The sequence below is a fragment of the Coptis chinensis genome, chromosome 8 (assembly GCF_015680905.1).
Source record: "Coptis chinensis isolate HL-2020 chromosome 8, ASM1568090v1, whole genome shotgun sequence".
NCBI lineage: Eukaryota > Viridiplantae > Streptophyta > Magnoliopsida > Ranunculales > Ranunculaceae > Coptis > Coptis chinensis.
In genome coordinates this window covers 89,678,716-89,705,093 of record NC_141463.1, presented here as the reverse complement: position 1 = coordinate 89,705,093, position 26,378 = coordinate 89,678,716, and the positions used below count along the sequence as shown (strand labels likewise).

The following is a 26,378-nucleotide window of genomic DNA, read 5'->3' as shown; positions in this document are numbered from 1 at the left end:
ATGAAAATTTTAACATGAAACTGAATAAGTTGTACTGTGTTCTACCTTGAGCAAAATTGTGATAAAAGAAGTGGGACTCTTCAAGTATACGATGGAAGGGTAGACGATAAAGTGATGCACCTGTTAGTTAATTGATGAAAGCATGTAACAAATAAGATTATTCAAACACGGTGATTCATGAAAGCAAATCATGGCATACTATAGATTTGAATAGCCTCTACTTGTAGTATCCTGCTTTAACAACCATGTAACAACAACACTCTCAATTAACATTCTTTTATTTGTAGTATAATATATCCTTAATTGTATGCAAAAAAAAAGCTAAGCATTCTCAGTTCTCCGTTTTTTATTCTGGATTCTGAGAGAAGCCTTAGTTTTCTCCTTCGTAGGTTCACTTGTTCATATTGTAATAAGTAATATGTTATCAATATGGATGCACCAATGATGAGAGAAAATATTTGGTTATCAAAGCTTAGAGCGAGTCCAATGGAGAGCTCCCAAAATGAGCTGCTAAAGGGCATCACGTCAGCTAAATAGCAGGAGAGTCAAATTTGAAAGCAGTTAAACAGAAAAACCGTTCCAATGGATGGATGAAGATGAGGTGCTAAAGGGACGGCAGAAAAACCGTCTGTTAAAATTTAACACACGGACGGCAGAAATTGTGTCGTCCGTCTCCCGAAACTTATTATAACATCTGCTAGCGAAGGTCTTAACTTTGGTTGGGTTTATGGCTCCTTTCAAATAAATTTAGGAACCTTTTAGCAGCCCCATTAGAAACACATTTTGGTGGTTGGGATACTATATTTGCCTTTAGCAGCCCATATAGCCCCCATTGAAATTGCTCTTAGGAGAACATCACTGAGACCATTGTTTCTAAGGCTATCTTTTTTTTTAAACGATTATGGGGGTTAGGCGGACCCCAACCTGTATTAATTTAAACTCTTTGGTACATCTTACCTGTAGCATTTTCCTCCACTATTACATTCAGATCATACATGAGAGGAGGAAAGCTATAAAAGGTTTCTTCTGGATTTATAATTCTATCCACTGAAGCTGTCTTGTAAAAAGGTAGATTGCAACTCTTGCATTTCCAACTGCTAGCTAATTGCAAGTTCGTTTTGTGTCACATGTGTAAAGTAATTGTGTGCTCTCAAAGCAGGAGATACCTATATATAGTATATTATACTATACAAAACCTAAAACATATGAGACCCTTAATTCATCATTCTCGTATAAATTCAGAGTACATATAAGTATACAAGATCCCTCATTTCTCCTCTGTTTCACTTCCCCTACCACCTTCCTTATCTCCCACTGCTTTTTAATGATATTAACGAATGATTTGCAACCAATTACTCCTTGTATGAACATTCTAATAACTCCCTAGTCAAAAATCAAAATAAAAAAAATTAGGAGAACAAAAAACATAATCCACTGCGTATATGAGCCTTTGCTCTTTCCCGCCCTCCCTAGTCCTTCCCCTTTCATTCATTTTCGTACATCTTTATGTATTGATTCAATGGAAGATTCAACCTTTTTCCGGCACCTTCGCATTACCATTGTCAGAGTTATATAAGCCAATTTCCTCTGTATATCAACTCATCTCTCACTCGCACTGACAGTATCTTCCTCTGGGTAAACCTGCAGTAGGGAAGCATGCCCACACACATCAAACATGCCTTTTCGCATTAGGTTAATCACAAAGAAATATTGCATTCATTGACAAATTAAACTGACAGAGGGACCAACTGAGTATATCACACTCATAAAAAGTCTATAAAAGGCTCCTACCTGAAAGCGCCTCTCTTCATTAAAGCTTGAATTTCGCAGCTTAAGTTCTCCTCTACTTGTGGTAAGCTCATCCAATATCTCCGCGTCACACACCTCTGTTTACACTCCTCTACTTGTGGTAAGCTCATCCAATTTCGCAGCTTAGATGTTTCGCGTTCCTGTCAAGTGATTTTGCATAGGAAAGAGAGATTTATGTAATAAGTATATTGATGGTCTTGACATAATTAATGAGTAAGCTAAGACAGAGTTGGCATTCACACTTCTTAATACAATTACAACAAATACATGGGGCCTCCTATTATCCAAAAGATGACTGTTGAGTGTGTCAATATCATACCTAAAACATAAATTCTATTTGGTTACAGTTGTACACTTGTAATTTCCACAAAATCAGTAAAAGAAGTTACTCAAGATTCTTACCCTCTCCAAAGAAACCAGGCTTGTTTATGATTGGGTCCTACTTCTACTAAATTGTAAAGATTATCACCCCATAGATATGACCAATTTAATAATTGATACAAAGACACCTTGAATGAGAGGTCGAGACCGTGACGTGGTGCACCAACAATTTCCTCATACTCAGAAAGATCCAATTCCCACAGTGTTTCGGGTGAAACAACCTTCGAAGAATGTGCTCTCTTATGCTTATAAGAAGAAAAAATGGCAAAGGGAACAATATTCCAGCAATAGGTATCCATGTTATGCCAAAACACATGAGAAGGTATATCAACTGGAAGACTGTGAAGAGAGCAATATACTTAAAGGGCACCGACTCCACAAAAGAAGCATGGACCCTTCCGAACCCCTGCCAAAAAAGGAATTACACAAATGAAAAATGAAACACTAAAAGACTATTGACGCCATTGGAATCAATTTAAGAAATTTTTGAAAGCTAAAACCTACAACATAAACCACGAACGCAACACCTAATCAAACCACAAAACCTAATATGGGATGCCATCTTTCCACATGATTGAAGGATTACATACTTGTATTTCCCTCTTGGGGTAACAAAAGAAGTAACATCCCTTCCTTAACCGGGTTCCCCGGAAGGCTATCAATGGCCATATAAGCAAAATATCCCCAAATAACCGAGGTAGGTATCTTCCGATTCACAGTATAGCACACGGGGACACACCCACAAAGGACGGATCAGTAAGAGGTTGCTCACTCTTTGCTCATTGACCCAAACAGGTAGATAATCGCAGCATCAATGTGTTTATCCGGATCAAAATAACTCTTTGATTCCAGTCCTTCACTTCCACTTCTCATGACCGCATCCTTCGTGTCTTTTTAGGTCCTTAGTTACCAAATAGGCTACAATACAAAATTTCACAATCATTATACTGAGTTAAGAGAAGCTTAAAAGCAACAATACAAGCCATTGCTAACAAATAAATTACATGTTGTAATGTCATAGAACAAAATCTATGCCGCGAAAATGCAATCTATAGGACACTACTTCTTCACCCTTCCCACGTCAGTGAAATATGGGAATCCTTTCCAAATATGTATAGAAAAAGGGTAATAATATGTAAAGCTGATGCAGAAATTGACAAAAAGTTTTTATGTCGAATGTAACTTACAAATGAAGGGATTTGTCCATTTCTATGAATACAGACTTGCATCTTGACATACATTTACGTGTTGCTAGCTTTCGCTGCTTTATGCATTCTTTAGCACTCCATTACCATCTTCTTACTTAATCAACTGGGGACCATTAATGACATTAATTAGGCATTCAAATACTTGTTCTACCAGAAAAAATTGGTCAAGAGAATAATCTTCGTGAGTACTTCAATGTACCTCGCTTCTTAAGAACATCAAGGCTCTTAGTATACATGGGGATTGAGGGAGGACACCGCTTGAAGGAGGTAGACCAATCAACCCACAGAGCAAAACCTTGAATCATGAATTCCAAATTGCATATAGTTAACGATAAAAGAAGAGTGAGCCCTCAATGGAAAACAAACCAAAAGAAGAAATTGGTCATACCATTACTCCAAGCACTAAGATGTCGTTGGTGGTAAGCGTATGGTTTTAAGATTAAATCCTGGACTAAGATACACTAAGATATTGTATATATATCGGTGTTATCGATAATCTGTGGAAATAAAGACTAAACAATACAATGCTTACTTCCAATAGAATGAAGATGTTTATGTTGACCAGAAGAAAGAACATGCATACCAAGTATTAGGCATAATTAATCTCTTGACAAAGACTGATGAGAACACAAATTAAACAAATAACTAATTCCAGTAGAGAGAAATACAGTCATAGAACCACAACCACAAAACTGATTTCTAATGAAATTATCAATGGAAGCATGTGAAAATATTATAAAAGAATAGACAAAATAAAGTGAAGGCTAGTGAAATCCAATCCAAAAGCATTATGCATCTATATACACTATGACATAGCATTGAGAGTGATCTCGATTACTGACCATGAATTGTGTGAAATTGGCAAAAATTTAGCTAATTGCGAGCAACACAACATGTGCTAATCACCTGGTAAAATACAAAAAAAGTAATTATCTTAGAAAGTTGTACATGTAAATTTAAAAAAGGGTCTTAGACTATAGAAGCTTCATAAAAGAGAGATGAGGAAGTTGCCAAAAGACTGCAAAAGTGCAAATCTACTTGAAAGTTTGGCATACCTTATTCAACACACTACGAGTCCACTACAAACCCCATCCAACCTCTAGCAATGCATAAAATCATTCAGGATAAGGCAGTACTTATTATTAAAACAAACAATTATTTAAATAATTTTCTCTTTCATTTTTTCTCAAGTTCCTAAAGTTATATGACTTCGATAAGCATCCAACAATTTGTTGTATTTTAGCTGAAAGAATATAGCTCAATCAGTCTGTCAGTATCCACAACAAAAACAAATAATGATCCGTCAAGTTAATACCTACCAACTCCAAAAAAAATCCGCATAACCTCAAGAGGGATTCTCATAAATAATAATTAAAAAAAAAAATCAGAAGATTGAAAGAATAAATCAGCAAACATGAAGAATGATCGACAGGACAAACCGACGAACCTTCGATGGACTTCAATTATGAGATTGAACCAATCTTTAGTTGAAGTTTGGAAAATAACCGATCAGAGTGCTAATAAATATTTTGATTTTTTTAAGATAAAGAAAAGCTTCATATAGGTCTTCTCTGCGAATCAGGAATGGAACAAAAAAATAAAGAGAAGATAGAGAGAGAGGATTGGATAATCTAGATCGAATTTGGTGTAGGTCTTAATCTAGAATATTGGGGGTGTTCATGGTTTGTTCTTGATTGAGAAGGAGATAAGAAAGAGAGTTTGGGTTTCATACTCTCTCTCTTTGGTCTTTTCATTTTTTTCTTTAGCAGCCTAATTAAATGCCATTTAATAAGCAATTAGTTGCATTTATAGTGGCGTACAACTCAAAATGAGGCGTGGATTTTGTTTTTTAATTCATCATCACATGTAAAATGACCGATTCCTCTTATTTGAAGTGTTAAGTAATACTTTAATTTAAGGACAATATCGGTACTGAAAATTTATAAAGACATAAAAAGACAAAGTAGTCCTCATTAATAAATATGTAGACATCTGATTTTATTATTCATCAAGGGTATTATGCGTCAGAAAAAGACCCGGATGAATTTAAGAGGCCACGATCATTATAGACTATACTAGTAGTAGAGAGATATATATATATATATATCGCTCACATACGGACATCCGTAAAACGGACTTTGATGTAAATATTGAAATATCGCGATATATACTCTCAACAAACTTTAGTGCGTGGTCCCTCAAAACCCAAAATCTCTTTCTCTCTCTCTCTTCCATATCACTCCTCTCTCCCCTCTCTTCTCTGTCACGGGGTTTCTCTTTTGAGCTTTTTTTTCTAATTAAAATTCATGTCACTCAATATTTTGTAGATAGAATTTGGAATATGATTCTTCTTTCACTTGTATGACTACCAATATTTATGAAACAAGGCTACAAATTCGCATGAAGAAAGAAGAGTCAATCAATTGGGGTACTGCTTATGGTGCTGCTCGTGGGATCTGTATAGCTCGAAATAGGTTCATCGTAGCAATGGTTTTTGCAGTCGGTGATGGGGTTCTTGCTGATTGAAACATGATCAAAGTGTATACTTTTCTTGAAGGAAGTAATTCACTTTTCCATTTATATGATACCCAGACAGGGACACTGTATACAATGGGCCATACATAAAAGAAAACAATTGGAGTAGATTATCTGAGAAAGGGAACACCTAAACTTCGGCACCATACCACTTGCTGCATTTGCTGTTTTGTCATTCTTGTTTTGTTTTTGCATTTTTTCCTTGAAGTTCCTGCATAAGAGAACCTTGCACCCATTGGGTTCAGAACAAAGGCGGGAATGTAGTTCCAAGAGTTGCCACATTCTCTTGCAATGGATGCATCCCAGGGACTCTCAACTTGCAACCAACAAAGTGATTACATGCTGCAAAGTTGGTATGGCCGGACTCTCAACTGGCATCACTAGGAGTTGTTTCTATGGAGAAAGTTGGTAGCCCGTTTGCCCCAATGATGTATGAAGCAATTGGCTTGTAGGAAAGACGTGTGGTTTGCACTCTTCTCAGTCATCGGTTGGGATCGATAGTTGGTGTAGCGAATGTGTGAGGATTTATCAGAGTTCTGTAAAGGCTTCAAACTTGGTGATAGACTCTTGCGGCCATGAATGGTGAATGTGTTTACGGAACCAAGTCCAAGACGGGCAAAGCATATTTGTGATTGGGAGGTGGGAGAGCGTATTTGTTTTGCTACCATATCATTATTAATTTTATTTGTTTTGTTGAATATACCAAACTGTTATTCTGGAATCTGGATATTGGCACCTCTGTATTAACAAATTAACTTGGTACATTATTGCAAGGTACATATATTAGTGCATACTTGCTTCTGCAGGTTGAAGGTATTAAGACTCTAAGAGAGCCTTCATGTGTACACTACAAGCAACCATTTTCAATAATGATGGCTAGAAGTTTCTGTTAAGGTTTGGAAGAAGTATAAGTTTGAAGTTCATATAAAACAGTAACCCATAAACAAGTTCATAACTTGTGTTTGAAGTTCAAAAACAAGAACCTACTGAGGTTTGGAAGAACATGTTAGAAGTTCAAAATACATACAATAATAACCTATTAATCCTGAAAGACTTGGCGCCATATGATAAGTGGCGTGCACATGCACAACCAATGAATCTGGAACAAGTTTGGAAATTCATAAACAAGATGCACTTCTATAAAAATTGTCATTGTTCACTAGAAAATGTAAACACCATATACCAAGTCTGACACAAGAAAAAACTCTCGTCAACTATATATGCTTACAATACCTCTATTTGATCTAACTAGAGCTAACTAATTGTAGGAATTCATAAAAACTTAAGCACTAGATAGTTTGTTTCTTCAAATTGCAGTAACCTTTGAAATGCAACCTTTAGAATCCAATTATGTGGAACTCTCTTTAATCAAGCGACAATATTCCTACAACAAAAACATATGAATATTCAAAGCTTTGAAAATACAATAAACATACATACAAATAAATAATTAAAAATGCATATTTTACCCGGAGATGAACAACAATCATCATCTGTTAGGGGACCAAGTGCTCGACCAATCAGATAATATGGTCCACCACCCTAGAAGATATATACAAAAGGAAAAACCTGGTAAGAAAGGAATCAACGTCTACGCAAGACCCAAAAGAATGACCAGTACACTCAAAGGTGCAAGGAGGAAATTCTATTCATTATTGTTTCTCCAAGATTTTATTCCTTATACATTACATAAAAAGGCTTGAAGAGAACATCCACCATCCACCTGTCTCTCCAATGTTTTACTCCTTATACATACAACTCAACAGTCACGAAAAATTTCTATCAGAGAAGAAAAAAATTAAACATTCTCCTTCAAAACTTTTCTTATTGTGTGTCCAATGTCCAAGTCTTTCGTCCTCAACATACAGACATAAGTTATAGATATCCTCCTTATATTGTTTCTACATGTGTCTAATTTGTACACAATCACAGAAAGTCTGAATCCGTTACAAGTTACAACACAGGGAAGTATACTTTGGTGATTTCTAATTGTGCTTCATTACAACAGAATTTTACATAATTCAGTTACAATACTCTTTTCATACTAACACGAACTTGAGCAATAATAACTTATTCAAAAAAAAAAGTGGACAAGCAATAATCAATAAAATGATAAAATACATACAAAGTGCTAAAGATAATATGGATATTGATGTTAGGAAAAAAACATTAAACTTACGTGTAATCGAGATTCGCAAAGCTTATGTAAAGCCGCCTTTTGTTTAGACTTATAAGATGGGAAAGAGAGAAAAGAGAAACCCTTTGATAAAGAAAGAGAGTACCAAGAGGGAGAGAGTCGTGGTAATATTGAGAGAGAATAGGAGAGAAAGAGTCACTAATGAAGATATGGGAGAGAGAATAGGAGAGAGGGAATATGAGCCAAGTTGGGTTTTCTAAAACCCTTCGTGAGTATATTTCGTGAAATTTCACTTTTTAGTTAAGTCTGTAAAGTTTTACGGATGTCCGTCTGTGAGCGGGGCTATATATATATATATATATATATATATATATATATATATATATATATATATATATATATATATATATATATATATATATATACTGTACAATTAGGTTTATTGCACTTTGAGACTATGACTCAATTTTGGTAGGTCAATGCTGATGTGGCCACCAGAATACACAATGTGTCCGTTCATTTTATTAGGTGGCACAAATAATGCACATGATGTTGGTTTTTCTTTCTTTGTTTATTTTTTTCTAAAAACTAAAAATTAAATACCAAAATTCAAATCCAACACCCAAAACCAAAAACCACAACTTCTTCTTCTCTACAAAACCAAAAACCAATTCAACAATTTCTCCGGCGATAAAAAAAAAAAAAGAAAAACTACTTTTTGGAATGAGACATGGTCAACAAATTGGTGGGTGTTGAAATGGGGTTGGAATTATTATTTAAAAACTAGTTCAACAATTTCTCAGGCGATAAAAAAAAAAAAAAAACTACTTTTTGGAATGAGACCTGGTCAACAAATTGGTGGGTGTTGAAATGGGGTTGGAATTATTATTTAAAAGCTCTTTATACAATTTCTTGATTTCTGAAGGCTTCTGAAGATGAGAAACAGCGGTGCGATTAGCAGATTTAATGTTTTGAGGAATGAATGGAGAATGGGAAGTTTGTAATTGAAGATAAGAAGATTCAAAAGATGAAATTGTAGTAAAAAGAGAGGAAATTAGGTTTGGGGAATTGGGATTTGTTTGGTTTGGTGAGTGGAATTGGGTTTAATTACTGTAACTCATTAGTTGTTATTGATAATTTCTTCTTCCGAAAGTGAAAATGTTTGGAACTTGTTGTTTTCAAGTGATGATTTTTCTTCTTCAACAAAGAATTTAATTGTTTCGGCTTTGAATGTTATGCCAAATGTTTGAGACATTTGAAATTTAGGGAAAATGGGGAAGGAGAGTAAAATTGGGTCACGTGTCCCTCATGTGTTGTTTTTAGCTATTGTTGCATACCAAACAGTGACATGACGCCACATTAGCAAACAAAAATGACATGTCAGCATTTTTTGACCGGAATTTGGCCTATGGTCGTCACCTGAAAAAAAAATCATTGTACAATGTACAAAAAATAAATAAATAAATAAATAAATAATATATATATATATATATATAATATATATATATATATAATATATATATATATATATATATATATATATATATATATATATATATATATATATATATATATATATATATTGCAAAAAATTGTATAGTATGTTGATGTGATCTACTAACCATAGATAACATCTCTACAAAAATCATCTCATTTGGAAATTTCTAACCTAGTTAAAAATCGTTGTCATCAACTTTGAATTTTTTATAACTGCTCAAAATTTTCGAATTTGTAATCATCTTTTGACATAATTAAACATTATCAATTGAGTTGAAATTTTATAGATGTGATCTTCATGGTTAGTTGAACGCATCCACAAAAAATAAAGTTATAATTTACATTGTAGGTAAAATTGTAGGACATGGTATAAACTATGGTATAAAAAGTGTGGTAAACAAAACCTGCTCGTATATATATATATAAACTTTGATTACCCAAAAAAAAATTATGCAAAACTGGAAGATTAGAGGTTTTTGTTAGAAGAATGAATAAGAGAATACTTATTAAGTTATTTAAACAACCACCAAATACAATACAGTTCGGACATAAAAGTTTCACTATCATCCCAGAAGCATTTCACAGTCAACATTAGGAAGCATTAATTATTATTACGACTTAGTTTCCAGCCAAAAAAAAACATAGTGGTACTAAAGGAAAACAAAAAGGCAATACATAGCAAGCACACGGGAATTAGTATTGTAAATTTGTAATCAACAACATAAAAATGCGAGACTGCAACTGCAGCTGCTTCCACCACTCCACCGGTCAATCCCATCATCATGCAATATTATAATGGATTTGCACCAAAGAAATTAGTTGTGAATATTTTAATAAATAACTTGAACAAAAAAAGGAAAAAAAGGTAAAGTACATTACATGTTTCCCAAAACCTTTCGAGAAAATTGATGCCAGCAAGTTCACGACATAACAAGTCAATAGTGAAAGGAAAAGTATAGTGCAATTCCTTTTTTATATGTTGGAATGTTATGAATTGATCATGTGTAACAAAAAAATAATTGTTTCCCCATAAAAGATAATGATATGATAAAATTTAAAGAAAGAAGCTAATGAATGTGAAGTAAAAGACTTCACATTATAATTGTTTCCCCATAAAAGACTTGACCATGGTGGAAACCGCATCGCATGAAGTAATACAAAGTTCTAAAATCTGGATGCCCAAGGTCGGCATTATAACCCATAAATAGTTTAAAGTTTAAACAATAGTGATGGTTTTTCAGTATAGTACTTAAAGTCGAATTGGGGGTTATTATCATTAAGATTGTCCAACGCATCACGAGTTTGCTCCTTGGAAGTTGGGTGACTATTCAATTCGTCAAACTGAATTATAAATTTACGCCTTTTCTCGTTATCCCACAACCAATAATGGTTGAGAATGTGTTCTTCATACCTACATAGAAAATAAGTAAAATCCAACTTCACATTGTAACGAAATAGAAAACATTAAATTTGTTTGTTCCTTACTCTTGATCAGGTTGATTCAGTAGAGCTCGAAAGCTTAATATCTCTGAAGGGATTAGATCTTCTCCGATAACAAAATGTGCTTGAAACCTTCGAATGAGGGCATCTACTGCTATGTAATCATTCATCCATGCCAATCCATCTACATCATTGTTATTATCATCATTAAAAACCTCGTGATTAACAAAGAAATCAACAACTTTATAAAAATGTTTGTTCAACTTACCAGGATCATGTATAAGAGCATCATCTAGTGGAGACAAGTAAGCTTCTGTCAGATTACTCCCATAATCAAAGGAGATTGACTCTATCCCAATGTTACCAACCACCTTATTATTGTTATGGTGGAGACGAATTCCCATTAAAAAAAAATTAGTATTGATTGCAAGTTTAATTCTCTCAATCGACTCGTAGAGTTCTCTTTTACTACTTACTTCGTTGTCCGAGTTTCTTGGTGCTTTTGAAATGGTGTACTTGTAACCTTCATCAGATATTTTTTTATCTTATCAAAATCAACATGTCACTACTAAAAAAAACGTATATTTTATATCGGTTACAAAAATTGGTCTCAATCAGTTTTTAATATAACTGATCGATATAATATCTTCGGCCAAGGTTTCTTATATCGTTTTATATTTTATTATATCGGTTTCTTATATTGTTTGATTAGATATTATATCAGCTCAAAGTGGAATAACCGATATAACAAATATTTGTTATATCAGCTCAAAGCTAATAACCGATATTATAAATATTTGTTAAATCGGTTTTGTTGTTACTTATATTGGTTCTACAACAGTTTATGCTATAATTTTAGGTCTACAAGCTAGACATCAGTTTTCTAGTAACCGATATGTAAAACACATTTGTTATATCGGTTTCAGCCACTTTTTATATGGGGTACTTATATCGGTTCAAAGTGTGTTGCAAAATCGATATAATAGGTCTTTTATATCGGTTAAAAGGTTAAAAACTAATATATAATGCCTTTGTTTTTAGTAGTGTATTTTGCTTGAAGTGTAAGTTTTTTTTGCCTATTATTAAGTGATAGTAAAAACCGTCTCCATTTAAACTTTTATAGTACTTCATTTTTTTTTTATCTTTTTAATTGTATTTTCCTCAATTTTTGAAAATCTATTCAGACAATAATGAACAATGTATAATCAAGAGGACTTCCTATATCCATACCTTTTTAGTGAATAGATTAACTTCTTGTTCTCCCATGATCAAGTCAGTAGCAGTAATTATTTGATCTCATGATAGTTAAATATGTGAAAACCAGTTTTGCTATAATTACTTATTTGCAGGTTTTGAGTTATCTTTTGCAGGTTTAGATATTAGATATCTATATCTATATCTATCTAATATCTATATCTATATCTATATCTATATCTTATGAAAAAGTTATGAATCGTATGTCAAAATATTTAACATACTATTCATTTAAATGAAAAAAATATTAGATATAGATATTCATGACAAACTTTTTTATATTGTCTTTTTCAAATATATATTTGCCAGCGACGGGTGGAATTGTCTAGCAACTCCCACACAGAAGGTACCTTCGGAAAAAAAAATGATACAATCTGCCCACGATATGGCACTTAGAATAACAAGAACATGTAGTGTTCATCATTAGCAAGGAGGAGTCAGTCAATTGTGTGTTATTAACCTATAATCTACAATATAATCATGCCCTATTTATTATTTGAACTAGGTATAATTCGAAAATAAATTGTGTCAATTCTTAACAAATGAACTTTATCAGAACTCAGTCTTCGATAACTTGCGGAGGCACTGCATTATAAGGTAATGAAGAATTAAATTCCAAATACCTAAACTGGTTAACACACATTATTAAAAAGAAAAAAAAAATTCTTTTAGACTCTGTTAATGAAACTTGATATGGACACAATAATGTGGAACGATTGAATTTTCCTTTTGTTTCCATATTAGAGTTGACAAATGGATGAAAGAAAACCTAATGGCACTCCCCCATTATTTTTGGGACCTAAAAGTTGGACTGAAAAACAAAATCCTATGTGCAATATAGTTTTCCTAGCCTCCTAGAAACAAAAAGATTTAAATGAATCCAATAAAAGAAGAAAAAGTTTCTTTGCCTCTACTGTCGAGGGAGAGATTTCCCATCAAGGAAGTACTTGATAAGTGTAAGTGCTCTGGTGGGTTGATAGGTTGGGACTTGATGACCAGCTCCTCGTACTGTAGCAAATGTTAAGTCGCCCTTGTACACTACAGTGTATCCACCAACCTGTGTAGTAATGTAAGAAAAAACGAAGTATCAGTATATATAACAGTAGACGTTGATGTATATATATTTCCGCTTAACGCATTGTTTTTTTTTTTTTTTTTGGGTCACTCTGATGTATGGGTAGATCTACATATGTCATATGAGTCTAGACTCTAGATAATATTTCCTTCATTATGGACCTAAGCCTCTCGTGATCTGGCCCAATTTCAAGTCATTTTAGGATGCCCATAAGTCTATAAGTGCTTAGAGAAATCGGGCCCATAGGACATAATTGGGTGACAGGTGCGAGAATTATGGTTCAAGGACAAAAACGTAAAAAATAGTTTTGCCCCTCTAAGTGTTTTAATTTTTTTTTAAAAAATACATGTGTCACACATATATATAGTGTTGTTTGCATGTGTTGTATACATGCATAATGATGTTTACATGTGTGTTTACATGTGTGTTGTACATATGCATATTGGTGTGTGCATGTTCGTATATGCATGTGTGCACCATGGTCTTTGCATATGTATTGTACACATATACATAGTAGTCTTTGCATGTGTGTTGTACACAAATCAATTAGCTAAAAAATGAAAATAACTAGATCTCAAAAAAATTTACAAGTTTCTAGTTTGAGAGAAGATAGATGTTTTCTCATATCTTAACTCACTACTCACAAATTCACAATATACAAATCAACTAGCTCAAAAATGAAAACAACTAGATCTCAAAAATATTTTACAAGTTTCTAGTTGAAGTCTTTTTTGCTAGATAGAGAAAAAAGTCATAATTTGTATTAAAATAAAAATAAATTGTTGACATCAGCCCAAAAATGTTCTAAAACCGAAAATATTCTAAAACCGAAATTATTAATGATAGCGGCTGATGTTAACCTTTTTTTGTCCTAAAACCGAAATTACTATTCATCAGGGCCTAAAACCGATTTTTTTTGTCAATTTATATATTTGGGCCTAAATTTATGTAACTGCTTGTTTCTCTTTTTTGTCCTCTGGTCTGGTCTAGCTAACTAAGCAGATGGGCTTAAGAGCCCATTCACCACCATACTAGTTCTAATATGTTTGGACCTCACAAATCACATCATGTACCACTGCTACGTTCATTGTCTAGACTAGACTAAGAGGAATCCTCTTTTTGTCTATGGGAATTCTCTTCAGTTGCCAATCTTAAAAATAGTTGGATTTATTTATAAATGTCTGCCTCAAAACAAAAACAAAGGGTATTTAAGAAAAAATCGCATACTCAATCTATAGTTCTATGGGTCCCCCGTCCAGAGACTTAAGACAAAATTTCTGAATGTATATTTCTAGCTAGCTTGATAAGACTAGCTACGGGCTACGAGGGCAAGTTGAGTTTTTCAACACTACATGAGAACCTAAAATTATTCATATTTCATAGTGTCAAGTTTACTTTCATTGTCAACATGCACTGTCATGTTATCTCCTCGAGGGTCAGCTAAAAACTTAGAAAGAGATAAAATAATATGCATTGTCTTATTTTTAAACGAAGAAATTTGATGATTTAAATGTCTTACCTCTCCTTGAACGAACCAAGGATGAAATTTAGTCTTCAGGGGAAGCTTTAGCTTATTCAATGAATACCTGGTTGAAGTAACTGGTACCCTGCCATCTGTATCACCACTGCATTCAAGGCCAAAGGATATTAATTAACATCGACAGGTTAGAATTTACATTACAAAGATAAGATTTTGGTTGACTCACAAATGGATGCAGGTAAGTTGAAGGGAATAATCACAATCCATGAATCCAACTACCTAGTACATACACTTGACATTTTCACATACAGTCCAATAGAATGTGTTTGACAACTGACTGCGCGGAATGTTTGCAAATTAAAACGTTTGGTCCCTACTCCCTACGCACATAATCATGTATGATTACAAACAGGCAATAAACCAAGAATGACACTATGTTTCGAAGCATTTGGAATCAAACTTTCCCTATAATCCTCCAAGCTACGTGCCCACACGTTACAATACTTATGCTTATCTATGTGCATCTCCATGCTCTTTGATGCTTATTTCCCTAGGTATTGACATAGATTACTACATTAGTGAGGAGTGAGGAGACGTACATACTGAGAGCAAATTTATTTAATTATTCTTGTTCTGAACTAAATTAGGTGATAATGATGATGAGTAATGCAAATGATGGAAGCAAACTGACCTGAACACCCACACACGAAGTCCATTGGCCATAAATTCCTGTAAGAGTGGAATTACTGTGGATGGTGCATTTTGCCACGTAGTTATAATGTCACTGCGATTTAAAAAACTTGTCATGTCACATACGGAAGACAATAAAACAAAGGTATATGATGCCTAATATTGATTGGAGAAGTAGCAATTTGTATTGAGATTGTATACCTGCAAGGTTCCCAATCATAGTTAAGTTTTGTGACATTTGCATGAAGAGCTATCTGTACTTCTGGTGTGTTAAGGTAAGCATACACATAATTATCACTGCAAGGATCGATGGTTCCCTGCATAAACACCATAAGTGATCCATTTAGACTTAAAAAGATTAATATAAAGGTAATTTACTAAGTGAAAAAAAGATAGTCAATGCATGCGCAAAGAGTGTAATCCAATGGATCCTATACCGATGTTTTCTTTGGCTTATCAGTGAGATTTTTCAAGTGACAGGTCGGTGCATAAATGTTGTAGATATCAATTGGATTGATGTTATTATCAGCTTCAGTCATCGCGTCAGTGCATTGCTTGGGTTCATTAGCCGTGGTGGCATTTGGAGAGAAATCACAGTATTTTTGAACAGCAAGATTGCTTTCATCAGACAAAAGAGCATGTGTCCAGAAGTATTCGTACATGCCTTTCTCATCAGTAATATCATTGATTACAGCATTACCAATCTGCAACAAGGAATTACATGTTAACTGAAGTTGTTAATTATATCTTATAAACACTCTGGAAAAAGTTGTTTAGTAACTCGTTGAGTCCTAGTATTGTTGTAACACCGCAAGGAATAAATAAATATACATTAGTCAACAAAGTTGTTGTTTTTTTTTAGGTAAAGAAGTTGTTGTTACTAACGTGCAAGTTTCGAGAATTTAAATAATTAACTTATTTAACAAACATGAAAAATAAATTGAGATTGAGTGTCATACGATGATCCCTTTGAGATTGATAGCAGTCTTGTTTTCCAGTTTGTTATGGCTCACGATGTTATGCGCAAGCTGAGGAACATAATGCCCCGCGTAACTCTCTCCCGATATATAGAAATCCCTGTCTTTATATTCAGGAAATCTTTTAAGCCAATTCAGCAAGAAAACATAATTATCATCCGCGGTCATTTTATCCCCACTGTTTTTCAAATCGGATGTTGTATTCGTGTATGAGAAACCTACTCCGGCAGGGGACTCCAAGAACAAAACGTTTGCAACTAAAATCCCCATATAACAAATAATTAGAGTTAGAAGTTCGTAATGAAACACTAAAATTGTTTTGACTGAAAATCTAAATCAATATTCTAAACTTAAGATAATTCTACCTTTATTCCATGCATAAGGATTTTGGTAAAGCGTTTTGCCATCGCTGGCCACTCGGAATGGTCCAAGCTCCTGCATTGCTCCATAAGCAAGAGAAGAGCAACCTGGGCCTGAATACACATAAACAAAAACAAGTCGTCATTCTCATTAAGATCCTTATTGGTAAACAACATCACATTACTATTAAGTACATTGAAGCAACATATTACAGCATTAGTGAGAATAAATCAGGCCGGGTCATGTACCTCCATTGAGCCAAAGAAGAAGAGGCTTAGATTCTTTTGAGTGCTCAGCCTCAGTAAAGTAGTAGTAGAAAGCGCGACCGGCCTTTTCATCAACTGTAACATAGCCTCCATACTGAGCAAAGTCCACATTGTGAGGTTGTCCAGGCAACTTCTCAATCCTATCATTTTCCTTGAACCCCTCTTGTGAAAGAACTCTAGTTTCATCAACAACCCGAAGTTCATCATAGAAGTTTGTGTCAATCTTCCTCTCTCTCTTCATTTTGTAAAGGCGAGTAAGAGCATCTTCTTGTCTAGCATGGATTGTTTGTGTAACAAAGAGTGTAAGTAGAAGAAACGAGATAAGAACTTTGGCCCTCATGGTCGCTATACAAGTTTCAACAGAGGAAATGAACAGTACTACTCTACTTAAACTTTGTTCTCGTAAAATTTTTGTTGCTTTGGAATACTTAAAGAAGTTTCAAACTTTCAACATCTACAGAGTTGTAATATGATTAGAGAACTATATTGGCCAACACTCCAATCAATTGAAGGTTCACACGTAATTACATATCGAACCTAGATGGAATCATGTCCAGGGTTATTGATTTGACTAATGAATCTTGGCTATTGTACATGATTGGTACGTAGACATATACTCGATAGGATTAGTTGTCATGAGATCGGAAGATAAGGTGCCAATCAAATATAATCTTATTCTTATCGAAAAAAATCAAATATAATCTTATAATTAAGTAAAGTAAAACTATAACTATTACTTATCTACTCCAAAAAAATCGTGATGACCATTCTAACTAGTAAATATATAAAACATTCTACATTTGCCTAGTCCAGCAATTGTACATATTTTTTAGGTACCAATTAGGCAATTACAGCATATAAATTTGATATCAAATCTACGTATTCCTTATAGTATTTTGATCGGAATTAATCAACACGAGAACAAAATTTTCATTCCTGGACCAATCCACCTAACTCCACAAACTGAATCTGCAAGTCACTGAGAACTTTGAGTCAGTTACTCAGTCCAGAAGAGTTGTAATCTTATTATTGAATCTACAATCGTTTAAAAATGGGGCCATGCTTGTGATTGGAACTGAATTATTAGTAATCTGTAATCCAGCCGTATTATTCAAAGATAGTTGTTGACAAGAGAAAGTTGCAACATGGGCAACAAACTAAACTCATTTGATTATGTTTTGAGAGAAATGTTTCGGATCAGCGGATGCAATTCTTTATAGAGGTTGAACTGTCTTTGCGCCTTTTGTGGTGTCCGTTTGCGTGGAAACATGAATCCAAAGACGTACATGATTCTTCGATTTTTTTGGCTTTTCTATAGATGGCGCGGCCTCCGTTTGTCACGTCTTATAATATTGGTTTGGTACCCATACTGCAATAGTGCCATACTGGTTAGGGTGATAATCTACTCAGAGCGTAGTCACATACCTTTCACATCCATTAAGATATTGTGCACTTGTGCTTAGGCTAAGGCCAATGTTTTTGTGTGCCATCCCACTATAGCACAATAGTATGGGGATAGTGTTAGGGGAATGGTGTAAATCGAACCCAATGGTTTCTAAACCATCCGCCAGTGCTAAAGGGGTGAAGAAAATATTTGAATTTCTAGCCGCCTCTCCCAATAGTGTGTAGCCCAAAATCAAGCAGGTATTACCAAACGCGATTACCAGTAGTGTGCAAACACTTTAATTTCTACCCGTCATTTGTAGTGGTGTGCCAACAAAATATATTCTACCCGCCTTTTAGAGTGGCAGTAGACCATACGCCATTTCGCTAAACTCGTTTAGCGCTATGTATAGGTAAATTAATAGCGATAGTGTTAATGGGTTGGTGTTTTTGCGCACTATTGGATCACGATTTTGGTGGGATGACATTGGACTTAGCCTTATGTGACTATAATAACATTTTCCATCAGCGAATCACTAGAACATTTCAGAAATGGCGAGGGCATCAGTGCTACTATTTATTGAGGACTTTCCCAAAGCATACTAGTTTCGATTTGGCTCGATGCACAAGATTCCGGACAACCCAAATAGTTAGGATTTTGTTTGTACTGCCATTTGAACTAAAATTAAGTTAGCATCACTAAAAGAATTGTTTCGTTTGATTAGATCCACAACTTTCTAGCCAACCATATATAGGCATGTCTCAGGCTAAGCCTAATGGTGTGGCAAAATATCAGATATGATAGAAATTGTGATCCAATGGTGCGTCAAAATGCTAACCAGCCACCGCTATCGGTATAAGTTTATCTATCTATACCGCCAGTTTTAACAATATAGCGTATGGTTTGCACGCTTGTAGAAACGACAGTTAGAAAAGTTGTTTGACCAAATTTATTTTCAAAATCTTTAGTTTTGGTGAATTACCTTTATATCTTTATTATTTTGTATTTGTACACTAAAGAGAAAAGAGCTAGGGAGGGTTTTGTTTTTTGCACGTCATTAATGTCAAAGGCGGCTAGGGAGGTTTTTTTTGTTTTTTTTGTACCCAATTGGAGAAAACCATTGGGTCTTCAAACGCTATCCCATTAACCTTATACACTATTCTATTGTGGTTTGGTGCGATGGCGCCCCAAACCATTGGACTTAGCCTCATCCAACTCCCTCATTCAACTGTTGTTTACTTCATAAACGTAACTAACCATTCAATGCTAAGGCGGTGTTTGGATCATATTTATTTATTGCCAATAAATATTTATTAGTTAAAAAACGTTTTTTGAAAAAAAAAAAAAAAAACGTTTGGTCTCCATTTTTCTAAAAAATAATTTTTCACCCAAAAAAAAATTATTGGTTAGTTCGAAAAACTTGTTTTATAAAAACTAGCTAAAACTTGGTTTTTAAAATAAAAAACAATTTTTTTAGGATTTTTCACTTTGGGTGCTCAATGCAGATGGATTGCCAGTTGTATTAGTATTAAATGCCGCAATATGCTGAAATATTTTGAGAAATAACATGCGAAATATGTTGGTTTGTTAAAAATAGCTTTTAAGAAAAATTACAACCAAATATGTTTATTCAAAAATTGTTTTTAGAATAAATATTTTTTTTAGAAAAATACTTTTTTAGAAAAAATGAGATCCAAACACCCACTAAATTTTGCAATCATTTCTTAGGTTCAGAAACAAACAAAAACAACGAAAAATAGTTAGTAGTGAACACATTTGTTTTAACAATTCTTTTGCAATAGGTGCTTTGCATTGCATAATTTTGGCATGGAATGATGGAATTAGATTTTTCATCGGCGATATTTTGGGCCTTGGTGAAAAGGATTTGTTCATGAGTAGCTTGGTTGGAATGATGGAATTAGATTTTTATAAGCCCATGATAGTGAAGCCCCAATGGGGGGCTATAGAAGTGAACTTATATATGCCAAATAAAAGGTCCAAACCTATCCAAACACCACGGACCGAGAAAAGTAAACAAAAGTCAACTCCTAGTCAAACCATAAGTCAGGTGCTCTCAATTATCATTCCATCTTTTAGTACGTTTCGAGACACACCAAATAGAATGGCCAAACATCTAATTCAGAGCAACAAGCTAGGAGTTATGCCTAGGAGAAGTTCACACCTGGATCTGTGTTCCTTTTTGTTTATAGTGGAAAATCCTTATTCACTATATTAGAGAGGGATGAGTTCCCATCACTATTCATAGTCTCTGGACTATCAGCTAGGAACTTTCTTGGTGCAATACTAGGGCCAGTTCATGGTGACACGTACTCAAGGGTACGTCATGGATTCTCGACGACTCTATGACGACTCTAGAAACGTATCACTTTGGAGCATGCATACGTGGTACCGTTGAGAAAAGAGGTTGCCAATACCACGTCCTAGCGCATCGCGCTTCGCTGTGTTGTTTGGTCGTGGGAACATTTAGATACTCGTCCCAATAGTGTATTTAGCTATCCAGTCTCAACGATATGGGACATGTGTGCTTAGTCTCCTCTCAGATTCGAGGATTCTACTGTGTGGGCAAACGGGGTAATCCTAACTTTTGACTATCTGTGAGTTACTCGAGCACTAAATACTTATCAGACTTGTGCATGTACGCCACACGGACCCCTCTCAACACGTGATTCGGGGCGTGTCCGTGACACCCATGTCTTATGGACACTCAAGGGTTGTCCACTAAAATTTACAATACTAGAGGGTTTTATTTCCAAATTTACAATACGAGAAGGGTCCTTAAGAAAACAAAATGTAACTAAATTAACTACCATTTCTTCTTCTGTCTTCAAAGCTTAACATATGCCCAAGACAACAATGGCGGCGTTGAAGCTTGCAAGATGGAAAACGAGTAAAACACTCAAAACCCAATCTACAGCTTCAAATGAATCAGAGGTAAGCATTCATAAACCCTGACTTCATTTTTCTGTATTAAAAAACTGCCTTTATTTCAATGCAGAAGGCACATATTACGTAGAAAAGCCCGAGAAATTTATGCCACAGGTTCATACTTGAATTTCTTCAAGTGGTTATGTTCCAAAATTTTGACTCGTATATGCATTTAATGAATATATTTTGTCACTGAAGTTGGTATGCCAAGAAAGTGTGGAACTTGACATTGTTCTATGATGTCAACTGTATGCACAATGTAACCAAAACTTCTAAAAAGTAGGAAATCAAACGTGTTCAAGCATGTAAGCTTTGACAAGACTTGGTCAGTTTATCTATTTAGTCAAGAAAATTTATTTAGTGTGGGACCTTTGTATGTTGATTCTGTATTATTTAGAGATTATGTATGGAGTTTCAGTGGGACCTGTGTTTGATTTCGTTATGTAGAAATGTAGAATTGTGCTGCTTTCTGTTGTGGACTTTGACTACCATTATAAAGTCAATGCACTCTTCTCCTTCTTCTGTTCTTTTAATAGAAATAGAAATGAAGGAGTTCTGTGAAAGAGTTCTGATAAAGTCTTTTCCATGGGTAATTGCTTGGGTAAAAAAGGGATTTCAAGATTAGCTCATGCCTCTTCTGTTCCTTCTTCTGGCAAGTCCTTTTATTTTCATATCTTTCCTCTTAATAGATGCTGTGTTGTATTGAGTATATAGTTAAAACTGCTTAATTCAGCTAGGGTAAAGATAACATCCCCACTTTTTTCATTTATGAAGTATATTGGTTATGATCAGGTTTTATGTTTTGTTCTATTTGGTATTCAAAAATATTTGTTAATTCAGTTATGGAGTAGAGGCTTCCCTCCATTTTTCTTAATTATTATTACTTTTCGATGTCCGCCAAGTCAAGTTTAGTTCTGTTTCTGTTGGCTACTCATAACTTAAGCATATGTGTTAATTCCTTTATAGAAGGTTGCCCCTTTGAGAATTTTGCTCTTTTATTGAGATGCATCCTTCTAGTACGATAAGTGCAATTCTAGTAGTGCTTGGCTGCATAAGCAGATGCCTAGTGAATGCTAAGAAAATAGGCTATCCTAGTGAGCTACTTGTTTGCTTCAATTTAGCCATTTTAAATTGAACTTGATTGATTACAGCTGTTGCTACATAGACCGTTAAATTAACTTTAATCCTTTATATATATTTACCAACTTTTCATGATACTAGAGGGGAAAAAGGCACTGAAACAGCACTAGTTTTTTTTTTTTTGTGTGTATTTGGGGGGGGGGGTAACCCTTAATTTATATATCATGGATACAAATCATGAATTAACCAACGTATTTGATGATCTTTCAGATGTTCCAAGTGTTCCTCAAAATTCTACATCAAACTTGAAGGGGACCTCTAATGGTGAGAAGAAAACATCGTCGGCTGCATTGGATAATCATGTGCCAGTATCATGCAGTCTCAAGTCCTTCAGCTTCAATGATCTGAAGACTGCAACCAAGAACTTCCGTTCAGAGAGTTTTCTTGGTGAAGGAGGATTTGGTTGTGTTTTCAAAGGTTGGATTGATGAGAACACTTTTGCGCCCACGAAACCAGGAGTTGGGATTGTTGTGGCCATCAAGAAACTTAAGATAGAAAGCTACCAAGGTCACAAGGAATGGCTTGTAAGTAACATCAGCACACAATGTCACCAATTTCTGTTCCTTTGAGCCTTGACACTCACAGTGTGAAGACAATTTTTATTTCTGCAGGCCGAAGTTAATTATTTGGGTCAGCTTCGCCATGATAATCTTGTGAAACTCATTGGGTACTGCTGTGAATCTGATAATAGACTTCTAGTTTACGAATTCATGCCAAGGGGCAGCTTGGAGAATCATTTATTCAGAAGTAAGTTCATCACTGTCTCCTATTGTCTTTGCGGGTCTTCAGGTATTAAAATGCTAAAATATCGCTCTTGTGCATACCATCCTTGTCAGGTCTACTACATTGAATTGGGTTCTAACCATAATGTGTTCCACATTGCGATATATATGGGTTTTGAAGCAGTTACCTTCCCTATCATTATATGTGGGTTTCCAGTTGATGCCAAAACAAAGATCAGTTCTTTGCCGAACCCAGTTGTAGATAAAATCAAGAAGTAGTTTGCTGGGGGGAAGACTAAACCTCTTCCAATATTTGATTACCTATCACTTTCCCTTTTTGGGTTGGCAAAATCCATGTAGGGTATGATAAGTTGAGTTGTCTGGATAGGAAAGAGCCATGCCAGGTGACCGACTTTGGTGGACCTATGATTTTACTATCTCACATTCTCACTCCACTCACTTGGATATGCGTAATTTGATTCAACGTTCTTACTTTCATCAAGGTGCACTAACCTATAACACTAGTGTGTAGAATACTGTCTTCTGTTACCCCCTCACAGATCCTCTTTTATTTACATTTTGTGTAACGATTCTCCTCACATATCAAGGTGCAGTCCTGCTCACCTGTACATATATAACAAACCATACATTCTTTGTTAGCCCTTGGATTTTGAAGTTCTTTATTGGCTGTTCCTATGACATGTCCTTAATCAAGATAATAAGTAAAGTATATCTTGATATGGAGAGGCTCAATTGCTCAACCATTTCTATTCTGCAGGTGTTCAACCTATATCATGGACAACAAGGATGAAAATTGTCATTGATGTTGCTCGAGGAATATCCTTTTTACATAATTTAGACACACATGTTATATACCGCGATCTGAAGGCTTCCAATGTCCTCCTTGATTCGGTAAGCTAGTAGATAGAAACCAAGGAAGCTTTCAAGTAAATAAAGCATATGTCAAAAGAAAGAAAAGTTAGGGAATAGTGTACTTACTCTACTTTTTGGTTGGACTCTTATGTTTTTGGATACTGGATAACTATGCAGGAATTTAATGCAAAGCTTTCAGATTTCGGGTTAGCAAGAGATGGTCCTACTGGGGATAATACTCATGTTTCAACTAGGGTTGTTGGGACAGAGGGTTATGCTGCACCAGAATATGTAGCAACGGGTGATACTTCTATCTTCATTTTCTCACATTTTGTTTTTTTTGTTTTTGTTCTTTATCATCTAAACAATGCTAGGAAATTACCCTCGAAAGAACAGCATCATTACCACCCCTGTAAAAGACAAGGTTTTGTGTTGGATAGCATTCTGAAGTCCAGTTTTTGTAATTCAAACTCTAATACTGGGCATTGTTATTATTGTTTAAATCTTTAAGCTTGTGCTAACATAATGTTTTCTGGGTTCCAATATAGGGCACTTGACCACAAAGAGTGATGTCTACAGTTTTGGAGTTGTCTTGTTAGAGTTGTTATCAGGAAAACGGGCATTGGATGAAGACAGACCTGGTTTTCTAGACTCTTTGGTGGATTGGGCAAAGCCGTTTCTAAGTGACAACAGGAGAGTATTAAGAATCATGGATACAAGGTTGGGTGGTCAATATTCCAAAAAAGAAGCACAAACACTTGCAGCGCTAGTTCTTCAGTGCCTATATACAGACCCTAAGAACAGGCCACATATGAAAGATGTTCTTACAACATTAGAACAACTTCAGACACCAAACAACAATGTGAGGAGAACACATCATAGGATGGATCACCGTGTGGTAAAGCATACTAGTTATCATCACAAGGCAAAAGCACATATCTAAAAAAAAGCATTCACTCCTGAGCACAGCCCACCGTTATACCCCAGTTATATGGCGTCATAAAATGTACACATCGTATATCGTCGTTTTGGCTTGTTTGGAAGTAAAAGCTGTCGTTCATGTTTTGTTACTATACTATATCATTGTTGTTCCTGTGAAATTAAAGGGTTAATTAGGATATACATATATATATCCTTTGTACAAAGAATTTCATGTGTGAGTATTTTTTTATTCTATCCTTTTCTTCCTGTTAAAGAAATTTCTATATTTTTTATAGTACCGAGAAGCAATTCATTTTCTTGATCATGCTTACTGTTACTCGATCCCACTCCTAATGATACAAAGTTGAATCACCCATTGAATCCTGGAAAGCAGTAGATTTTATGGGATAGCCGGGTTTTGAGGAACCCACTCTCTGCTATCGAGTAGAGGCAACAAAAATTAGAAACCCCCTTTTATTAATAATTTAGAAGAATCTCCCTAATATAACTTAAATTATCAAGTGAGCGGAGGGGATCTGGGCAGAAAGGAAGGAGGTTATGTGGACAAAAACTAAGTTGGTTGGTTTATGTCTGTCCTCTCCTATCTCTCTTTCTCTGTCAGCCAGTGGCGGAGCCAGGAATTTGAGTGAGGGTGAGCCACCCAAACAACCAAACATACAAAAAAATAATTAATAATAACTAATTTCTTTTAACTAATAATTCAAACTTAACCCAACCACAAAATAACTATATTTCGAACATCAAATATCTTATAAAATGATACAATAGGAACATTGGATCAAGAGTCTCTAAAATGTAATGTCCAGAGAAGAGGGCAAGCCTGGGAGAAAGCGATGACACAACTAGACAACGAGGAATATTGAAGTGAGCGGGTGTTCATGCCAACGCTAAGGTATTTTATTTATAAACACTTTGTTCACAAAAGATCTCAATAGGAGCATTTTAACATTTTTAAACCCACCACCGAACAAATATATAATAAAAACGCTTAGTAGAACAAGATCTCCTTAACACCCTACGAGAAGCAACTACCAAACGTCCTATTAACCAAGATCACATACGGAGTTTACGGATTAACGAAAGTAATCGAGTCCATTTCTACAATCTTTGACCAAAAGTCATCATATCCACATACCACATAAAGACCTATTTACGGTCATTATTTTCCAACACCCTAGCATGGGTTGGAACATCTTCAATCTTCATAAGGAACACCAATATCTTTGGAATCTTGCATCCTAAAAACTCATCCCTAAGTCCCT

At 34.9% G+C, this 26,378-nt stretch overlaps 3 protein-coding genes and 3 long non-coding RNA genes across 6 annotated transcripts; 1 reads left to right on the top strand and 5 right to left on the bottom strand.

The window, feature by feature from the left end:
- Positions 1-1,206: 1,206 nt before the first annotated feature.
- On the bottom strand, positions 1,207-1,945 carry LOC147484153 (uncharacterized). Its single transcript, XR_015204844.1, has 2 exons — positions 1,792-1,945; positions 1,207-1,641 (listed from the first exon to the last, which is right to left on the bottom strand). It is a non-coding gene; the product is annotated as an uncharacterized LOC147484153 (long non-coding RNA).
- A 1,958-nt stretch (positions 1,946-3,903) lies between these two features.
- LOC147484152 (uncharacterized) lies at positions 3,904-5,151 on the bottom strand. Its single transcript, XR_015206933.1, has 3 exons — positions 4,846-5,151; positions 4,454-4,497; positions 3,904-4,304 (listed from the first exon to the last, which is right to left on the bottom strand). It is a non-coding gene; the product is annotated as an uncharacterized LOC147484152 (long non-coding RNA).
- A 1,919-nt stretch (positions 5,152-7,070) lies between these two features.
- Positions 7,071-8,235, bottom strand: LOC147484151 (uncharacterized). Its single transcript, XR_015204384.1, has 3 exons — positions 8,113-8,235; positions 7,403-7,475; positions 7,071-7,317 (listed from the first exon to the last, which is right to left on the bottom strand). It is a non-coding gene; the product is annotated as an uncharacterized LOC147484151 (long non-coding RNA).
- Positions 8,236-10,661: 2,426 nt separating this feature from the next.
- LOC147484150 (uncharacterized) lies at positions 10,662-11,545 on the bottom strand. Its single transcript, XM_086578241.1, has 3 exons — positions 11,276-11,545; positions 11,053-11,191; positions 10,662-10,978 (listed from the first exon to the last, which is right to left on the bottom strand). The coding sequence occupies exons 1-3, from the start codon at positions 11,409-11,411 to the stop codon at positions 10,777-10,779; spliced, it is 477 nt and encodes a 158-aa protein (XP_086434367.1). The 5' UTR covers positions 11,412-11,545; the 3' UTR covers positions 10,662-10,776.
- Positions 11,546-12,955: 1,410 nt separating this feature from the next.
- On the bottom strand, positions 12,956-17,577 carry LOC147484149 (serine carboxypeptidase-like 40). Its single transcript, XM_086578240.1, has 8 exons — positions 17,092-17,577; positions 16,849-16,956; positions 16,466-16,740; positions 15,944-16,210; positions 15,708-15,823; positions 15,508-15,600; positions 14,856-14,961; positions 12,956-13,318 (listed from the first exon to the last, which is right to left on the bottom strand). Exons 1-8 carry the CDS (start codon positions 17,447-17,449, stop codon positions 13,172-13,174), a joined length of 1,470 nt encoding a protein of 489 aa, XP_086434366.1. The 5' UTR covers positions 17,450-17,577; the 3' UTR covers positions 12,956-13,171.
- A 4,360-nt stretch (positions 17,578-21,937) lies between these two features.
- LOC147484148 (putative serine/threonine-protein kinase PBL3) lies at positions 21,938-25,373 on the top strand. Its single transcript, XM_086580121.1, has 6 exons — positions 21,938-22,091; positions 22,790-23,103; positions 23,191-23,326; positions 24,080-24,213; positions 24,352-24,475; positions 24,723-25,373. The coding sequence occupies exons 1-6, from the start codon at positions 22,025-22,027 to the stop codon at positions 25,115-25,117; spliced, it is 1,170 nt and encodes a 389-aa protein (XP_086436247.1). The 5' UTR covers positions 21,938-22,024; the 3' UTR covers positions 25,118-25,373.
- The last annotated feature ends 1,005 nt before the right edge of the window (positions 25,374-26,378 follow it).